Source organism: Hemiscyllium ocellatum, chromosome 7, assembly GCF_020745735.1.
Source record: "Hemiscyllium ocellatum isolate sHemOce1 chromosome 7, sHemOce1.pat.X.cur, whole genome shotgun sequence".
Taxonomy (NCBI): domain Eukaryota; kingdom Metazoa; phylum Chordata; class Chondrichthyes; order Orectolobiformes; family Hemiscylliidae; genus Hemiscyllium; species Hemiscyllium ocellatum.
In genome coordinates this window covers 8,271,459-8,292,092 of record NC_083407.1, presented here as the reverse complement: position 1 = coordinate 8,292,092, position 20,634 = coordinate 8,271,459, and the positions used below count along the sequence as shown (strand labels likewise).

General features: G+C 46.0%; 1 protein-coding gene across 1 annotated transcript in view; it reads right to left on the bottom strand.

Annotated features, from left to right (window-relative positions):
* Positions 1–20,634, bottom strand: part of LOC132817315 (receptor-type tyrosine-protein phosphatase-like N) — a 281,771-nt gene that overhangs the window by 118,037 nt on the left and 143,100 nt on the right. Inside the window, exon 13 of the mRNA XM_060827725.1 lies at positions 16,470–16,534. Coding sequence (XP_060683708.1) covers positions 16,470–16,534 — 65 coding nt within the window. The remainder of the gene's footprint in view (positions 1–16,469; positions 16,535–20,634) is intronic.

Genomic DNA, 20,634 nt, shown 5'->3' with positions numbered 1-20,634 from the left:
AGATCCAGATCATTGCTGATTGTTCAAGGGATTTTCTAATCAACCTGGTCAGAACTCAGTGTGTGTGGTAATGTCACTGACCCCAAACTCCCCCAGATTAAAGACTTTGGGGAACCTGGATTCAAATCCTATCATAGAGGGTAGGGACATTTTAATATGTTAAAATCTAATCATAGGAAGGGTTTAGAGACATATGGGTCAAATGCCCCTAGATTAGGTTCGGATATCTGGTCGGCATGGACCAGTTGGACTGAAGGGTCTGTTTCCATGCTGTACATCTCCATGACTCTCGAGTTATAGGCATAGTGATGTACAGCACGGAAACATACCCTTCAGTGTAAATCGTCCAGGCCGACCAGATATCCTAATCTAATCTAGTTCCATTTGCCAGCAGCCGGCCCATATCCCTCCAAACCCTTCCTATTCATATACCCATCCAGATGCCTTTTAAACATTGTAATTGTACCAACCTCCAACACTTCCTCTGGCAGCTCATTCCAGACACATAACACCCTCTGAGTGAAAAAGTTGCCCCTCAGGACTCTTTTATATCTTTCCCTTCTCACCTTAAACCTATGCCCTCTAGTCCTGGACTCCCCCACCCCAGGGAAAAGACCTTGTCTAATTACCCTATCCATGTCCCTCATGATTTTATAAACCTCTATGAGGTCACCCCTCAGCCTCCGATGCTCCAGGGAAAACAGCCCCAGTCTGTTCAGCCTCTCCCTATAGCTCAAACCCTCCAACCCTGGCAACATCCTCGTAAATCTTTTCTGGACCCTTTCGAGTTTGACAGCATCTTTTCTGTAGCAGGGAGACTGGAGTTGAACACAGTATTCCAAAAGTGGCCTCACCAATGTCCTGTGTAGCCGCAACATAACCTCCCTACTCCTATATCCAATCACCTATAACGGAAAGCATACCATACACCTTCTTTCACTAGTCTTTCTACCTCAGACTCCACTTTCACAGAACATTGAACCTGCACTCCCTACGACCCTCCATTAAGTGTACAAGTATAGCCTTGATTTGCCTTTCCAAAATATAGCATCGCACATTTCTCTAAATTAAACTCCGTCTACCACTCCTCAGCCCTTTAGCCCAACTGATCAAAAGCTTATTTTTAACCAGTGCAGACTCAATGGCTGAAGATGCTTTTCATGTGCTGTAGACTTCAATGACTCTGATGGTAACTGTCATAAAGTTTTGCCTTTGACCAGCATGAAGGCAATGGGACAAAATACCTTTCCCTGAGCATAGAGCTTTATCTCCATAGCAATGCCACACCTGGGAGCAACTGAGACTTGATGCTATGTCTCCTGGCTCAGACATAAGGACATTACCACCACACTTCAGAAGTCCCTTTCTGCTGTTAAATTGGAGAGGGTTCGGAAAAGATTTACCAGGATTTTGCTGGGACTGGAGGGTTTGAGTTACCAGGATAAGCTGGGATAGGCTGGGACTTTTTGACGACTGTCTGTGTGGAGTTGGCACTTTCTCCCTGTGTCTGCAAGTTTTTCTGGGTGATCCAGTTTCCCCCAACAATCCAAAGATATGCAGGTTAGGGTGACTTGGCCCTCAGAAATTGCCCTTGGTGTCCAGGGATGTGGAGGTTAGATGCGTTAGTCAGGGTTAAATGGTCTGGGTAGGTTGCCTTTTGGAGGGTTGGTGTGGACTTGTTGGGCCGAAGGGCCTGTTTCCACACTGTAGGGATTCTACGATTCTACTCTATGAAGATTCCTCCTCATCTCAGTCCTAATTGGATTGTCATTAATTCTGAGACCACATTTTGAGTGCTACATGTCCCCCTCCTGAGCTGAGGGGGAAACATCCTTTTAACCCACATAAGTGTACACCTGCTTGTACAAGCAACAAGAAGGCAGAGGTTTAAAGTCATCTGCAAGAGGGTGAAGTGGGAAGAAAGATTTTCATTCAGCTAGTTGTTAGGGTCTGGAATGCACTTCCTGGAAATGTGGTGGGAGCGGGTTCAACTGAGGCCCTCAAGAGGAGCATTGGATGGTTATTGGGTTAGAAGTGATGTGCCAAGCTATGGGGAAAAGGCAGGAGATTGGCAGGTGGTAAAGAAAATCATTTAATGAGCTGGTGCTGCCACAATGGGCTCAATGGCCTCCTTCTGCAGCCTCATACACAGACCCCGACTATTCCTTGAAAAATTTCATGTGCTTTGATCGGATAGAGTCATAGAGATGTACAGTATGGAGACAGACCTTTCGGTCCAACCCGTCCATGCCAATCAGATATCCCAACCCAATCTAGTCCCACCTGCCAGCACCCGGCCCATATCCCTCCAAACCTTTCCTATTCATATACCCATCCAAATGCCTCTTAAATGTTGCAATTGTACCACCCTCCACCACATCCTCTGGCAGCTCATTCCATACACGTACCACCGTCCGTAGGTCTCTTTTATAAATTTCCCCTCTCACCCTAAACCTATGCCCTTTAGTTCTGGACTCCCTGACTCCATGGAAAAGACTGCCTATTTACCCTTCTGAACTCCAGGGGAACTCCAGACCCAGACTCCTCTATGTTTCCTCATAGGTCCCAACATCTATGGGGTTGGCACGATGGTTCAAGGGTTAGCACTGTTGCCTCAGAGCACCAGGGACCTGGGTTCGATCCCACCCTCGGGTAACTGTCTGTATGGAGTTTCCACATTCTCCTCATGTCTGTGCGGGGTTCCTCCGGGTGCTCCTAGTTTCCTCCCACAGTCCAAACATGTGCAGGTTAGGAGAATTGGCTATGCTACAGTGCCCAGGGATGTGCAGGCTAGGTGGGCTAGCCATGGGAAATGCAGGGTTACAGGGATGGGGTGGGTTTAGGCGGGATGCTCTTCAGTGGGTTAGTGTGGACTCGATGGTCCAAATGGCCTGCTTCCACAGTGTAGGAATTCTATGAATAAAGGCCCAGACTCCACAATGTTCCCTCATAGGTCCCACCAAAAGGCATCTGGATGGGTATATGAATAGGAAGGGTTTAAAGGGATAGGGGGCAAATGCTGACAAATGGGACTAGATTAGGTTAGGATATGTGGACAGATTGGGCCAAAGGGTCTGTTTCCATGCTGTACAGCTCTATGACTCTATGACAGAATCATGGGTCAGAACTATGCACAATACTCCACTCAGGTCTACACAACTGTTTCCCTGTACTCAAACCCTCTTGCAATAAAATACCAGCATTCCATTTACATTCCAGATTGTTTGATGTGCCTAAAAGAACTTGCAGTGACTCATCAGCAAGGACAGCCAAATCCCTTTGGACATCAGCAGTTTCCAATCTGAAAGAAATCACATTGATGCATCTGTTTTGCTTACCAAAGTGGACAGACACACTCACACTCATCCGTGGGGAGGTAATGGCCCAGTGGTGTTGCTGCCAGACGTTAATCCAGCGATTCTAGTAATATCCTGGTGACTGAGTTCAAATCCTGCTGTAGCAGGTGGAATGGGGAACATGAAATCAATTGAAAATCTGCAATTAAGGATCTAATGATAACCATGAAGCAATTGTTGGAAAAACCCATCTGGTTCACTAATGCCCTTTAGGGAAGGAAGCTGCCATCCTTACCTGGTCTGGCCTACATGCGACTCCAGACCCACAGCAATGTGGTTGACTCTTAGCTGCCCTCTGGGCAAGTAGGGATGGGCAATAAATGGTTTGATGCCCCCATCCTGTCAACGAATAAAAAATGAACACAGACTCCAATTGCCTTGTTCATGCCCCATTCAGTCAATATCCACGTGAAGCCACTTTGCTTCGTCCTTCCAACTCTCATCTAGTTTGGTGTCATCGGCAAACTTGTGAATCAACCTGACCAGGGGTGTTAACATGTCTCTGGAGCAGGTGGGTCTTGAACCCAGGCCTTCAGGGCCAAAGATAAGGACACTGTCACTGTACCACAAGAGCCTTCCAAACTGGGATATAGACTGTGAGCACCTGAGGCATGATCCTTATCATACCCAACTGGATACAGCCTGCTGAATCTACTCTCTGGTTTCTGTCTGTGAACCAATCCTCAACATAATCCAATTTCTCACCCCAATTCCGTTTGCTGTCATACTTTTTATTGGCCTCCTGTGTGGAAACTTATCTCAAACCTTTTGGAAGCCCAAATACACATCTTCTGGTTCTCTCCTCTTGTAACATTTCGCAAATAGGTTTCTCAAACATCCAGATGGGACCAAGGGAACACTATTGTTTAATACGGACAAAACTGGGGATGCCAGGCACCAAGAGTATAAAACCACAAGAGTTCACCGTTTTGAAAAAAACAATGTAAACTTTATTATTAGACATGAGAAGAGTGAAACAATCTACATCCATATATAACGAATTCTCTTAATATGGAAAATTCACGAGGTAAATGTGGGTAATGGATAAGTTGTGGTAAAATACCCGACAGATAATAGATATGCACTAGACAGATCCTACACATTTATCAGCAATCCTCAAAGCTGACACTGTGGGTCATCAAACCTCGTTTATACTTTGTATCCTTTATAAAGGATTGCAATTCTCCACTTCTAAAGAGTTAGTTTCAGAGTTTCCCCACAAGCTGCTGTGTCATGGGCTGTCTCAACGTTTGTTCACATCCTGGTAGCTCAATCCCTTCTCCTGAGACTGTGTTTCTTTGGAATCTTCAGAATATAATCCAGCACCTACACATAGGCACAATTGCAACTCGTTCGCAGACAGCGAGTTTCAGTCAGCTGACAAAATGATTGTGGTTTTTCCAAGCTCCAAATATTTCTGAGCAGCACCAAGCAGATAATGCTTGTGGGCTTCCTTTACCTTCACTCTCAGCTACCAAATGGCTCCTGGGACACAAGGACATCCCCCCATCTCCATTGGCTGCTCAGATAGCATTTCAGTTGTGTGAAAGCAACTTTTTTTTGGCTGCTTCTCACTCCCTCTCTCCCTCCAACGCAGTCAGCAACCTTCCATGTCTACTCCTGAAGGTTTCTGCCAGGCCCAGACTGCTAGGAGTCTCCTAACCACAAGACCTTGGCGGCCCAGAGTCTCTTCTTTTGTTTCTTTCCATCTGACTCTGTCCCAAGGTCTCACTTTACAGCAATAGTCTCCACAACACAGGTGCTACCATTTAAAGGCTGGGTCCTTCAGCCGGCTACGAAATACCTGAACAGAGTTACAGAATTTGGAGAAGATGTTTTCTGGTTCTGGATGCAAGTTTGCTCACTGAGCTGGAAGGTTCATTTTCAGAAATTTCATCACCATACTATAGGTAACATAATCAGTACGCCTCCAGTAAAGCACTGGTGTTATGATCTGCTTTCTGTTTATGTGTTTAGGTGTCCTTGGGTTGCTGATGTCATTTCCTGTGGTGATTTCATTTCCTGTTCTTTTTCTCAGAGGGTGGTAAATGGGGTCCAAGTCGATGTGTTTGTTGATAGAGTTACAGTTGGAGAAACACATCGACTTGGACCCCATTTACCACCCTCTGAAAAAAAGAACAGGAAATGGCATCACCACTGGAAATGACATCACCACCAGAAATGATATCACGGACCCATGGAAACCTAAACACATAAATAGAAAGCAGGTCATAACACCAGTGCTTCACTGGAGACTCACTGAAGATGTTACCTAGTATGGTGACGCAACGTCTGAAAACGAACCTTCCAGCTCAACGAGCAAACCTACATCTAGAAGCTGAACAAGATTTAGCAACATAGGAACAGGAAAGGCCATTCAGCCCGCGAAGTCTGTTCCATCATTCAATGAGATCATGGCTGATCTGCAGCCTAACCTGCTTTTGGGACTGATATCCCCTCATACCTTTGTCGACAAATCGCGGAGCTGGGAAACCACAGCAGGTCAGGCAGTGTCAGAGGAACAGGAGAATCGACATTTCGGGTCAGGATCTTTCATCAGGACCCTTAATATCTTTGCTTCACAAAAACGTATCTATCTCAGATATAAAATTAACAATTAATCCTGTACCCATCTGACTGTAATATGTCCAGTACTATGTAACAAGACCAAGTCCCCCACAGGCTCTGAACTCAAGGAGTTTATCTTTCAGGTTGATCAAGAAGTGGAGCTCTCCCTCAGAGCTCAAACCAAGGGAAGTGAGTGTTTCTTTAACACATCTCACCTTACTGAAAGGAATCCGGTTCAGGCAGGCTGTTTGGGAGTCCACTCGATGGGAGCGAGCCACTGACTGGCATGGGTCTGCCTTGCCATCAGTTCTTAGACGCTCTGCTGTGTACTGGGTTACGGATTCTTTGAATCAATCCGACCAGGGGTGTCAACGTACCTCTAGAGCAGGTGGGTCTTGAACCCAAGCATTTAGGACCAGAGGTAAGGACAATGGCACTCTCCACAAGAGCCATCCAAACTGGGATATCGGTTCACTGCCCGCTTTGCTGAGTCTGATCCCCAGCTTCATGGTCACAGATTTATACGGGAAGTGCCCACTCAGCACATCCAGCTTGTGCCATGTGATTAAACAAGCTATCCACAGCCCTCTGCTCCCTCCCCACAGTCCTGAACGCGTCATCCTTTTCAAATCTCCTTCTGAATCTGCTTCGACGTGCAGGCCATTGTTTCACTTCACAATAATCCACTCGATTGGAATGAACTGAGTAGCCACATGACTCTGCCTTCCCAGGGAGCCTGCTGTATGATAACCAAAGCTGGGATCACTCTGCCTGCTTCCTCATGTCTGAAGACCAACCTTCTCGGTAGTTGTGGACACGGTTGACAGGATGGACAGAAAATGATTCAACCTCTTCTGGATGAAATCCAAGAAACAAATGATCCCACCCTGACTTGTGGAACTTAGGGATGGGGCTAACAACATCGTCTCCACTCTCTTTCGGAGAGATAATCTCCAAGCCCTGTGTACCACCTTTGTGTAAGCATACTGATCCTTTACCAATCTCTCCTTGGTCAAATTCCGGTCCATCGTAGGTTCAGATCAATGGAGAAATCCTCCCAAAAGTGGATGATTTCCCTTCGCAGGGAAGGATCACCTCATCTAAGGCTGACATTGACGTGGAGATTCAGGATTGCATCCAATCAGTGAGTGCGACCTTTGGATGCCCAAGGATAGGGGTCTTCAGTGGCTGTGACCTGATACCAAGAGAAAGGGAGGATGCAGATGCTGGAGGTCAGAGTCAAAAAGTGTGGTGCTGGAAAAGTACAGCCGGTCAGGCAGCATCCGAGGAGCAGGAGAGTTGATGTTTCAAGCATAGGCATCAGGAATGAGATTGGGCACATCTTTGAAGAGATTAAGTCTTCAATCACTTAGAATGGGGATGCAGGTTTTGATTGATTAATATGAAAATCCCAGAATTTCTTTCAAGTCACAGTCCTGAGATAACTTTAGATTTTATCAGTGTTAACAGAAAGGTGACATCTCAGCTCTGAGATGCATTTTATGAGCTGAGATATCACCTTTTTTGTTATACTAATAAAACATTAAGTTATCTTGGGACTGTGGCTTGAAAGAAGTTCTGGGATTTACATATTAATCAATCAAAACCTGCATCCTATTTGAAGTGATTGAAGACTTAACAGCAGTCTCTGTTTGTTCAATATATTGCATCAGTTGTACGACACTATGATCTTTTGTTATACATTCTGTGTCCTATGATCCTGCCCCACTAGCTGTCTAATGAAGGAGCAGCGTTCCGAAAGTTAACGCTTCCAAATAAACCTGATGGACTACAACCTGGTGTCGTGTGATTTTTAACTTAAAAATGAAGGTTGATTCCCTTTCCTCACCCAAGGTGGATTGTTATTTTCTTCCCCTTTCCTCTCCAGTGAGGTTGTGGGGTTATCCAGGCCAAGGGAGAGTTAGCCCTGAAATTTGATCCAGGTAATTCACGACGTGTTTTTTTCTCTCCAGGTAGATCACCGAATGCCCTTCCAATCCCCATTTGTCACCTGGAGGCTTTGTCTCTGTCCTTCTTTGGGATGAGGGTGTCACTGGCTAGGCCAGCATTTATTGCCCGTCTCTAATTGTCCAGAATAGTTAAGAGTCAGCCACAATGTGGGTCTGGAGTCCTATGTAACTTAGATATGCCCAGCAGATTTCCTTCCCTAAAAGACATGAGTAAAGCAAAACTTTCATTTTTAACAACTATCAATGATAGTTTCAAAGTCACCACCTCTAAGACTCACTTTCAGTTCCATGTTTTATGAATTGAATTTAAATTTAACCATTTGTCAAGGTGGGATTTGAACACATAGTCCCAGAACATTTATCGAGACCACTCGATTAGCAGGGCAATGAGGTTACTACGAGACCTCCACCTCCCCATGGTAGATTGTTGCTAGGCAAGTGTATTGGAGGTTAAGGAACCATAATGGAACATAAAACCAAGTTCTGAGGAAGGGTCACTGGGCCGGAAACGTTAACTCCGACTTCAGTCCACAGATGCTGCCAGATGCACTGAGCTTTTCCAGCAATTTCTGTACTTGTTTATGATAATTTAGCATCCGCAGTTCTTGCAGTTTTTAATAAGCCAAACTCCTTGGACGTTTTGTCTATACCAGGACTGTGACCAGTACACTCTACAGAATGGGTGTGTCTTATTATTCCATGCTAAGATATATTCAAAAAGTAAACCTGAAATAAGGATTTTCTTTGTAAAGTGAGAAGCGTTTGGAAAGTTTTTGCAGGCAATGGGATAGTGTCAAAGACTGGAGGAACCATATCCTGACAGGGGTGAGTTGGAACTTGACAGGTTCAGCAGCAATAGGTCAAAATTGATTTTAAAAAAAAGATTACACATAACAAAGTGATAAGTATACTTCACATAAAGAGAAAATATAATAATGTAGTAGAGTAGAGAGAGATTCAGGAATTTAGATTCAGATCAGACTGAGATAATATACTGCAACTCTTTCTTTTCATTCACGGGACACCCAGGCAAGCATTTATTGCCCATCCCTAATTGCCCCAGAGGGCTGTTAAGAGTTAACCACATTGCTGTGGGTCTGGAGTCACATGCAGGCCAGACCAGGTCAGGATGGCAGAGTTCCTTTACTAAAGGCATTGGTGAACCAGATTTCCGACAATCGGCAGTGGCTGATTTATCCGGGAGAAAGTGAGGACTGCAGATGCTGGAGATCAGAGTCAAAAGGTGTGGTGCTGGAAAAGCACAGCAGGTCAGGCAGCATCCGAGGAGCAGGAGAATCAATGTTTCGGGAAAAAAATCCTTCATCAGGAATCTTTGCCTGAAGAGCTTCAGGGCAGAGGAGATGAGATGGGGGTGCGTTGAGAGAGAGACTCACTGAGATCCTTGTGGAGAGAGGAGGAGCGCTTCTTCAAGGTGGGCATCCGTGGAAGAGGATTTGCAGTAAGGTGAAAATTAACTCGGCGAACATGAGGACTGCAGATAGTGGAGATCAGTGTTGAGAGTGTGGTGCTGGAAAAGCACAGTAGATCACACAGCATCCAAGGAGCAGGATTTACGTGGGCATAAATCTTTCATGAGGAATGGAACTGTCAATTTGCACACAGCAAGTTCACCTGTAGCTAAGTTACCCAATAATGTTCTTCACCATGCCTTCCACATGTTCCAGCCCAGATGATGATTCCATTCCATTTTGTGAGGGATTTTATCAGCCAGCCCAGGGATAAGACCTTGCCTGCGCCGAGGCAATTTCTGAAGATGTTCCCACAGCTTTCTCCAGCTCCTGAAGTTCCATTCCAAGAAGACTGGATGTCATTCAGTGAAGAACATACAAAGTGTTTCCAAACGTTTGATCAGATTTGTGATCACTCTCCAATTGTGAATGAAGAGAGCACCAAGAATCGGAGGTGAATATTATTTAAATATTGGTCATTTTAATGATTGACCACATAGTTGTTATAGTTAATAATTTATCTTTATGTACCTTGTCTTGTCCTGTTAATATCTTGAAGACTCAAATCAGATCACCCCTTAACCTTCTAAATTCTAGAAAAAAAAGGCCTCATTTGTACAATCTCTCCTCATAACTTAACCTGAAGTCCGGGTATCATTCTTATAAGCTGAAAATGTATTGCTGGTTAAAGCACAGCAGGTTAGGCAGCATCCAAGGAACAGGAAATTCGACTTTTCGGGCCAGAGCCCTTCATCTGATCTCCAGCATCTGCAGACCTCACTTTTTACTCTATCATTCTTATAAACCTACACTGTTCTTTCTCCAAGGTCAATATATCCTTCCTGAGGTGTGGTGCCCTGATCTGCTCACAGTACTCCACGTGGGGCCGAACCAGGCTCATCTGGAGATTTGCTTACTGTTATAAAAAACTATTTAACCCTTACAGGGTAAAAAATGAGGTCTGCAGATGCTGGAGATCACAGTTGAAAATGTGTTGCTGGTTAAAGCACAGCAGGTCAGGCAGCATCCAAGGAATAGGAAATTCGACGTTTCGGGCATAAGCCCTTCAAGCCTGAAACGTCGAATTTCCTATTCCTTGGATGCTGCCTGACTTGCTGTGCTTTAACCAGCAACACATTTTCAACTATTTAACCCTTACATTCTAACGACCATTTACCATGGCAATCTCTGAAGAGATTTGTACCCATCCTTGTGCAAGCCTTTTGTCAGAGTGAATCAGCACTCTTCATGATGTTCACGCCCCTCTTCAACTTAAATTTGAGACTGTCACATGAGAACACCAAAATGACACTGTCCTATAACTGCATTTAAAGGGAGGTATTTCCTCAGGCCATCTTTGATGGTGTTCATTCAACCGCTCAGGAAAGGTTTCTGTCTCAAGTTCTCTCTGCATCCAGAAGGGATCACGAAAGAGACTGGGTTCCCCTCAGCCTACAGCAGTCTCCTCTCAATGAGCACCTGCCAGTCTTCACCCTGACGTAGCCATGCCTTCACCGACTGTCCTTTCAGAGTGAGGAGTTTGGGACACAATTGCGTTCTTTTCGTTGCGACTGTTACAGAGCAGCCTTCATATCATTACCCACTTGGACCATTGTCAATGACTAAAGAACCCACATTCCATGAGCTGTCTCTGGACTGGAATATTCCAAAATGCCGGAGGTGCTCCCACACATTCTACCCTCCAGATCGTTCAAAACTCTGCTGCTTGTGTTCTACCTTGTAATATTTACCACTCCCCTGTGCCGACTAAGCTACATTGGCTCCTGGTTCAGTGCTGCCTTAATTTTGAAATCCTCATTGTCACTTTCAAATCCCTCCACCCCTCACCGAGTATAGAGTTAATCATAGTTCGCTCTAAAACCAGCTGCTGAGGATGGGTGTTAAACAACTTTGTTATACTGAGGTCAGACCACCTGGAACTGGAGTCTGAGATCATACGGTTCCAGAAGATGTTCCCTCCTATCATGTCTGCTGTGTAATTATATTCATTTAAGTAATGATCACAATCAATAATTTCAAAAGGATTTTTAAAAATCCGTTCAGGATGAGGCTGTCACTGGCTAGGCCTACATTTATTGCCCATCCCTAATTATCCAGTGGGCAGTTTAGGCTCAAACCCATTGCTGTTGGTGTGGAGTCACATGTAAACCCGACCAGGTAAAGATGGCAGCTTCCTTACCTAAAGGACATTAATGAACCAGGTGGGCTTTTCCAGAAATTGTTTCACGGTCATCATTAGATCCTTAATTCCAGATATTTATTAAATTCAAATTCCACCGTTTGTCATGGTGGAGATTTGGACCCAGGTCGCCCAGAACATTAGCTGGGTCTCTGGATTATTTAGTCCAGAGAGGAAAAAACCATGAGACCGAAACCTCAACTAATCCTATTGGATGTGTACTTGAGGGAACTAAACTTGTGGGACTACCGGGATACAGCCTTTTATAACATGGGAAAATGTAAGGTTATGAACCTATCTACTCCACCCTCCTCCCTGACCTATCACCTTCATCCCCTGCCCCACTCACCTATTGTACTCTATACTTTCTCCCCAGCCCCACCCTCCTCTCATTTACCTCTCCACCCTTCAGGCTGTCTGCCTGTATTCCTGATAAGGGACTTTTGCCCGAAACGTCGATTTTACTGCTCCCTGGATGCTGCCTGAACTGCTGTGCTTTTCCAGCACCACTCTAATCTAAACTATGAACTTTGGCAGCCAGGCTAGAGAAGCTGGGTATTATTTAAATGGAGAAAGACTGCAGGAAGCTATGGAACAAAGGGATTTTTTTTTGGGGGGGGGGGTTCCTTGGGCCTATAGCATCCAAATTGAGCAGGTAATGAGGAAGGCAAATGGAATTTTGGCCTTTATTTCAAAGGGTATAAAACTAGGGAGGCTTTTCTTGAACCATACTTTGCGCTAATCTATTGTCTATTGTTGTAGCTGGAATACAGTGAACAGTCTTGATCCCTTATCTAAGGAAAGGTAGACTGGCATTGGAGGCAGTCAGAGAAGGTTCACTCAGCTGATCCTGGGCACGGAGGGATTCTCTGATGAGGAGAGGTTGAGTAGGTTGGGCTCGTTGGAGTTTAGAGGAATGAGAGGTGACCTTGTTGAAACGAACAGGATTCTCAGGGACGTGAGAGGGGAGATGAGTGTTGCTGAACAAAGAGACCTTGGAGTGGAGGTTCATAGCTCCTTGAAAGTAGAGTCACAGGTAGACAGGATAGTGAAGAAGGTGGTAAAAACAATGACTGCAGATGCTGGAAACCAGATTCTGGATCAGTGGTGCTGGAAGAGCACAGCAGTTCAGGCAGCATCCAACGAGCAGCGAAATCGATGTTTCGGACAAAAGCCCTTCATCAGGAATCAGGAAGGTGTTTGATATGCTTTCCTTTATTGGTCAGTGCACTGAGTATAGGGGTTGGGAGGTCAATTTGCAGCTGTACAGGACATTGGTGAGGCTACTTTTGGAATATTGTGTGCAATTCTGGTCTCCTTCCTATCAGAAGGATGTTGTGAAACTTGAAAGGGTTCAGAAAAGATTTACAAGGATGTTGCCAGGGGTGGAGGGTTTGAGCTACAGGGAGAGGCTGAACAGGCTGGGGCTGTTTTCCCTGGAGCATTGGAGGCTGAGGGGTGACGTTATAGAGGTTAACAAAATCATGTGGGGCATGGATATGATAAGTAGACAAGGTTTTTTCCCTGGGGTTGTCTAGTCCAAAACCAGAGGGCATAGGTTTAGGGTGAGAAGGGAAAGATTTAAAAGGGACCTCAGGGGCAACTTTTTCACGCAGAGGGTGGTGCGTGTTTGGAATGAGCTGCCAGAGGAAGTGGTGGAGGCTGGCACAATTATAATATTTAAATAGCACCTGGATGGGTATATGAATAGGAAGGGTTTAGAGGGATATGGGCCAAGATTAGATTGGATTAGGATATCTGATCAGCATGGACATGTTGGACCAAAGGGTCTGTTTCTGTGCTGTACATCTGTATGACTCCATGACTCTATGTTGAGAGGTTGCTCCCCGCTGTGGGACAGTCTAGTACCAGAGGGAGTCATCTCAAAATAAGGAGTGACACATTGAAGACAGAGATGAGGAGGAATTTCTTCTTTCAGAGCGGAGTGAATCTGAGGAATTCTTTACCCAGAGGGCTCTTGAGGCTGGACTGTTAAATTATATCCAAGATGTGGAGGTGCCAGTGTTGGACTAAATCAAAAATCACATGACACTGGGTTATAGTCCAAAAGGTCCATTTGAAATCACAAGTTTTTGGAGCGCTCACTCCTTCCTCAGGCCATCTGCCTCAGCAAGCTTGTGCTTTCAAACAAACCCATTGGACCGTAACCCAATGTTGTGTGATTTTTGAAAATATATTCAAGGCTGAGATATCTCGTTAATCTGTAAAAGAATCAAAGACTTTGGAAAAGGCAGGAAAGTTGAATTGAGGATGATTGGATCAGCCTGATTCCTTTTGAATGGCAGCCCCAGTTTGCTGGGCTGAATGGTCTCCTTCTGCTCCTATATCTTATGGTGTAGAAGTGGGAGATCACACTGGTATAGAGTAGGGGGATAGGACTGACTGTAGAGAGTCAGCATGGACTAATGCTATTCTGTGACACAATGACGCGATGTGCAGTTGTCTCAGATTTAGATTAGATTCGATTCCCTACAGTGTGGAACAGACCCTTCGGCCCAACCAGTCCACACCGACCCTCCGAAGAGCAACCACCCAGACCCATTCCCCTACGCCTAACACAATGGACAATTTAGCATGGCAAATTCACCTCTTTGCCTTACACACCTTTGGACTGTGGGCGGCACGGTGGCACAGTGGTTAGCACTGCTGCCTCACAGCGCCTGAGACCCGGGTTCAATTCCCGCCTCAGGCGACAGACTGTGTGGAGTTTGCACATTCTCCCTGTGTCTGTGTGGGTTTCCTCCGGGTGCTCCGGTTTCCTCCCACAGTCCAATGATGTGCGGGTCAGGGGAATTGGCCATGCTAAATTGCCCGTAGTGTTAGGTAAGGGGTAAATGTGGGGGTATGGGTGGGTGGCGCTTCGGCGTTGACTTGTTGGGCCGAAGGGCCTGCTTCCACACTGTAAGTAATCTAATCTAATCTAGAAACCAGAGCACCGAGAGGAAACCCACACAGACACGGGGAGAATGTGCAAACTCCACATAGACAGTCGCCTGAGGCGGGAATTGAACCCGGGTCTCTGGTACTGTGAGGCAGCAGTGCTAACTGCTGAACCACCGTGCACTGTGTACTGTTTTGAAGTGACTTGGGACATTTAATATTATGTTAAAGTACCAGATAAGGGCGTGTCAATCCTACAATAAAGGTGAAATGTGGTTGTAATAAAATGGTCTATTTTCTCACTGGAAGGAGCTCTTTAAGCATCAGATGGTGTACATGAGCAATACTTCCACAGGAACTCAATACTGTCTTGGAACAAAGAGAGGAATTGGTGAATTGAACATAAACAGTGCTTTCTTCTCCTTACAGAAGGTCACTGCCTTTGAACTGTAACACCTCCCTAATTAGTAAACTCAATGGGGAAGGAGGGGATCTGGAAAGACAAAGACAAGCAGCTATTGAGTGCGAGCCAGCCTTGCATGTTTTATGGGCTGTTAAGTAACTGCCTTGTAAATCTGCCTCGTGTCATGGTTCATGCCAACTTTCTCAGACACCAAACTGTTTCAATGACTACAACTCGGATATGTGTGTGTGTCTGCGAGTGTACTGTGGATTTAAATCTGTGTGAGCGAGAGTGGTTGAGTGTGAGAGGGAGAGTATGTGAGAGAGGGAGTGCGTAAGAGTGAGGGTGTGTGAGTGGGTGTGTGAGTTGGAGAGAGTGCATGAGAGAGTGAGGGAGTGAGTGAGAGAGAGAGAGAGTGCATGTGTGTCTGTGTGTGAATGAGTGTGTCTGCATAAGTCAGTGTGTGTGTTGAGTCTGTGTGCACGTGAGATGTGTGTATGAGAGAGAGACACAGAGAGAGAAAGAGAGTGTACGCATGTGTGTTTGTGAGTGAATGAGTGAGTGTGTCTGTGTGAGTTTGTGAGTGTATGTGTTTGTGAATATGAATGAGGGAGTTTGAGAGTGTGTTTGTGAATGAGAATGAGTGAGTGTGTGTGTGTCTGTGAGTGTGTGTGTTTGTGTGAGTTTATGAGTGTGTGTGCATGTTTGTGAATGAGAATGAGTGAGTGTGTCTGTGTGAGTTTGTGAGTGTTTGTGAATGAGAATCAGTGAGTGTGTCTGTGTGAGTTTGTGAGTGTATTGGACAGAAGGGTTAAGAGACTGGGAACTGTGGAGAACAGGTATCCATGAGTTTAACTACAGCAATCACTAAAACCTAGTGATTGAGCTCCAATTAAATCTAGAAAGATTAGATTCCCTACAGTGTGGAAACAGGCCCTTTGGCCCAACAAGTCCACACCGACCCTCCAAAGAGCAACCCACTTCTCTCTGACTAATGCACCTATCACTATGGGCAGTTCACCCGACCTGCACATCTTTGGACTGTGGGAGGAAACTAAAGCGCACCCACGCAGACACAGGGAGAATGTGCAAACTCCACACAGACAGTCACCCAAGGCTGGAATCGAACCCGGGTCCCTGGTGCTCTGAGGCAGCAGTGCTAACCACTGAGCCACCATGCCAAGTCAAGGAATATCTAATAGGGTTTGTTTTTATTTGGTTATGGGATGACCGACACACACACACACCCAGCAGATTGCCTTCATCAACAGGAATCAGATGCTTTCTTGAAGACAATTAATAATAGATCACCATGAGAGCTTTCAATTCTAGATTTGTAAAATATTGAACTTAAATTCCACAAGTCCTAGTTGGATTTGAACCCACGCCCCCAGTGCATTAACCTGGGTCTCAGGATTACAAGCCAAGCAACATTACTAATGGGCCACAGTGTCACACTGTAGGGTGGGAGGGATGCTATAATTACATGTGTCTCTGGTGAGTATTGTTGGCTTGCTTGACTTACCGTTCCACACACACTGCCTCAAACTGTGATGTCCCAAAGCCACGGGAAAACTGACGAATGGTGATTCAGTCACTTACCTCACCCACACCAGCCTGCACAATCTTCAGACCAGTCTCAGCCTCAAGCTTTGTCTTGCTGGCAACTGAAAGAGAGCGAGAGGAAACGTATTTTTGTATAGCGGTGGGAGTTATTGCACACTCAGTGACACAAGGGGGTACACACCTATGCTGTGTAAAGGACCATGCAAAGCCACCACTAGGAGGAATTATCCATCTATACACACTCACAACATCCACGCTCACAACATCCACTGTTCAATAATTATTTCAGCTCTTCACAAACCAGACTGACCTTCCAATGTCACACGACAAGACACCATAGAGTCATAGAGGTGTACGACATGGAAACTGACCCTTCGGTCCAACCCGTCCATACCGACCAGATATCTCAACCCAATCTAGTCCCACCAGCCAGCACCCGGCCCATATCCCTCCAAACCCTTCCTATTCATATACCCATCCAAATACCTTTTAAATGTTGCAATTGTACCAGCCTCCACCACATCCTCTGGCAGCTTATTCCATACACGTACCACCCTCTGTGTGAAAAAGTTGCTCCTTAGGTCCCTTTTATATCTTTCCCCTCTCACCCTAAACCTATGCCCTCTAGTTCTGGACTCACCTGTCCCAGAGAAACGACCTGGACTATTTATCCTATCCATGTCCCTCATGATTTTATAAACCTCTGGATCTTTGGTGAATTTCTGCAGGGCATCTTGCAGATGGTCCACACTGCTGTTACTGAGTGTGGGTGGTGGAGGGAGGGGATGTTTGTGGATGTGGTGCCAATCAAGCGGCTGCTTTGTCCTGGATGGTGTCGAGCTTCTTGAGTGTTGTTGGAGCTGCCCCCATCCAGACAGGTGGAGAGTATTCCATCACACTCCCGACTTGTGCCTTGTTGATGGTGGACAGGCTTTAGGGAGTCAGGAGGGGAGTTACTCACCGCAGTATTCCCAGCCTCTGACCTGCTCTGGTAGCCACGGTGTTTATGTGGTGAGTCCAGTTGAGTTTCTGGTCAACGGTAACCCCCAGGATGTTGATAGCAGGGGAATCAGTGATGGTAACACCAGTGAATGTCAAGGATTGTTGGATGAATTCTCTCATCCTGAAAATGGTCATTGCCTGGCATTTCTGTGCACAAATATTGCTTACCAATTGTCAGCCCAAAGCTGAATATTGTCCAGATCTTGACGTATTTAGGCACAGGTTGCTTCTATACCTGAGTCACGAAAGGTGCTGAACATTGTGCAATCATCAGTGAACATCCCCCCTTCTGACCTTATGACAGAGGGAAGGTCATTGATGAAGCAGCTGAAGATGGTTGGGCCCAGGACTCTACCCTGAGGAACTCCTGTAATGAGGTTCTGTGAAGGTGAAAGTCATTGCTGTCCATCAAACCATTGTTCCCTCATTAGAATGAGGCAGTTTGAGCTGAAGTTGAGGGTCCCTATGCCTCAGCTAAGGAATGAGGTTGAGATGTTAATACCTTGGTGGGGAACTCAGCCAGTACAGGAACTGCTGCAAATGTGTTGCTGGTCAAAGCACAGCAGGCCAGGCAGCATCTCAGGAATAGAGAATTCGACGTTTCGAGCATAAGCCCTGATGAAGGGCTTATGCTCGAAACGTCGAATTCTCTATTCCTGAGATGCTGCCTGGCCTGCTGTGCTTTGACCAGCAACACATTTGCAGCTGTGATCTCCAGCATCTGCAGACCTCATTTTTTACAGTACAGGAACTGACTCGGTAATGCTGGTGTCACTCTGCGTCACTCACGAGCTGTCCAACCAACTGAGCTCACTGACATCACCAACCTCCAACAACCACAACCATCTTTCTTTGTGCAGGTTATGACTCTGATCCATGTAGTCCTTCATCAACCCCTGCTACCCCCCCACCCAGTTTCCCATTAGCTCTGGTCTTCCTGATGCTACACTCACCTGGCAGTGATGTAATGGATGACGGGCTTTGGATCAGATGATTGTAGGTTCGAGTTCGACCTAGGTTGAGTGGACATTGTCACTTCAGGGCGGCCCGGTGGCTCAGTGGTTAGCACTGCTGCCTCACAGCACCGGGCACCTGGGTTTGATTCCAGCCTCAGGTGACTGTCTGTGTGGGGTTTGCACATTCTCCCCGTGTCTGCGTGGGTTTCCTCCGTGTGCTCCAGTTTCCTCCCACGTATCAAAGATGTACAGGTCAGGTGAATTGGCTGTGCTAAAGTGCCCATAGTGTTTAGGGGTGTATAGGCTAGGTGTGTTGGTTAGGGGAAATATAGGGTAGGGGGAATGGGTCTGGGTGGGTTACTCATCAGAGGGTTGGTGTGGATTTGATGGGCCGAAGGGCCTGTTCCCACACAGATAAACTCAGTCAAATGTGGCCTTGATGTCAAGGGCTGGTCACTCTCACCAAGGCTGGAATGAGACCTTGAAGAATATGGTCACCACTCAGTGTCCTGGCCAATATTTATTTAACTCTCAACAAATCCATGTCATCTCTGAGAATGTGGTCGGACCTGGATATGTGCACATTGGCAATTGCTGCATTACTCAGTCTCAGGAAGGTCAGTCTTGGGTACCGTTAAAGTCAAGGTTAATCAATTCCTGACAACCAGCGATGTGAAAGGTTTTGGGTGGACAGTGGGTGAACTGCTTGAGCAGCCATGTATTAAATGGCACTACCGAGATAATGGGCTGAATGGCCTCCTCCTGTTCCTTTGTTCCTGAAAAATAATAGTAGCTACACTTCAAAGATGCAGCTCAATGACAGAAAGAGTTGGAAATAAGAGAGTGGCTGAAACAAGGTTAGAAAATTCTTTCATTAAATTTGCATCTAATCTTCCTGCATCAGACTCTTCCTGAGAGAGAGACAGAGAGAGAGAGAAAGACAGAGAGAGACAGACAGAGAGAGACAGCCAGACAGAGGGAAAGGGAGAGAGAGCGAGTGCGTGCACGAGAACATCTAGTGAGAAGCGAGTGTGTGTGAGCCTGAAAGTAAGACTTGCATCTCCGAAGCACCTTTGCCGACCTCAGACAGCCAGGCTGCACACAGCAAGATCCAATAAAACAGCAATATTAAAGCACTGTTTGTGGTTTTGATTGCTGTGGGTACAAATTATACAAAGCTGTGGAAGTATCTGGATGGGTGAAAGGGTTTGGGACGGTGAATGGGGGACGGTTACATACACCAGTTGGTGGATCAGGAACGGAGGGCAGGGGTCAAGACAGAGGGTGGAGCCTGCTGTGCCTGACAAAGGACCCACCCTTTGGTCACAAACCGAGGGAGATATCGGCATGTCGCTTCTGGGGCGGTTCCCCAATCCTGACCAACATCAGGTCTCCCCTGGGATTGGGAGCCCAGTTGGAGGTGAGGGGGGAAGAAATGGAAATGGAAATGCCACCTGAGAGGTGTCAGCCAATCAGAGACCGACAGTTCACTGTGGCTGGCAATCCGGCGGGAGCAGGAATTGCCGAGATTCACCACAATTCAGGAGTGGATGTGGCAGGACTGCAGATAATCAGTCTGATCCATTGACTGTGGAATCATTTATCCCTGTCTACTGTTTTCAATTCTGGTCTCCCTCCGATAGGAAAGATGTTGTTAAACCTGACTGTGTTCAGAAAAGTTGGAGGGTTTGAGCTACAGGGAGAGGCCAAATATGCTGGGGCTGTTTTCTCTGGAGGGTCAGAGGCTGAGGGGTGACCTTATAGAGGTTTATAAAATCATGAGGGGCATGGATAGGACAAACAGACAAAGTATTTTCCCTGGGGTGGGGAAGTCCAGAACTAGAGGGTATAGGTTTAGGGTGAGAGAGGAAAGATATAAAATGGACATGGGGGGCAACGTTTTCACACAGAGGGTGGTGCGTGTATGGAATGAGGAAGTGGTGGAGACTGGTATGATGACAACATTTAAAAGGCATCAAGATGGGTATATGGATAGGAAAGGTTTAGAGGGATATGAGCCCAGCAATGGCAAATGGGATAAAATTAATTTTGGATATCTGGTCAGCATGGACAAGTTGGATTGAAGGTTCTATTTCTGTGCAGCACATCTCGATGATTCTCTGTGCTGCTTATATTGTGCATGCAAATAGTCTGATTGTGACTGTATTGTGGCTTTAAGGGGCATATTTTGCCCTTTTTTTTAATGAAGAAAGGTTGAGCCAGAGGTGAGGCTTTGGGTTTTT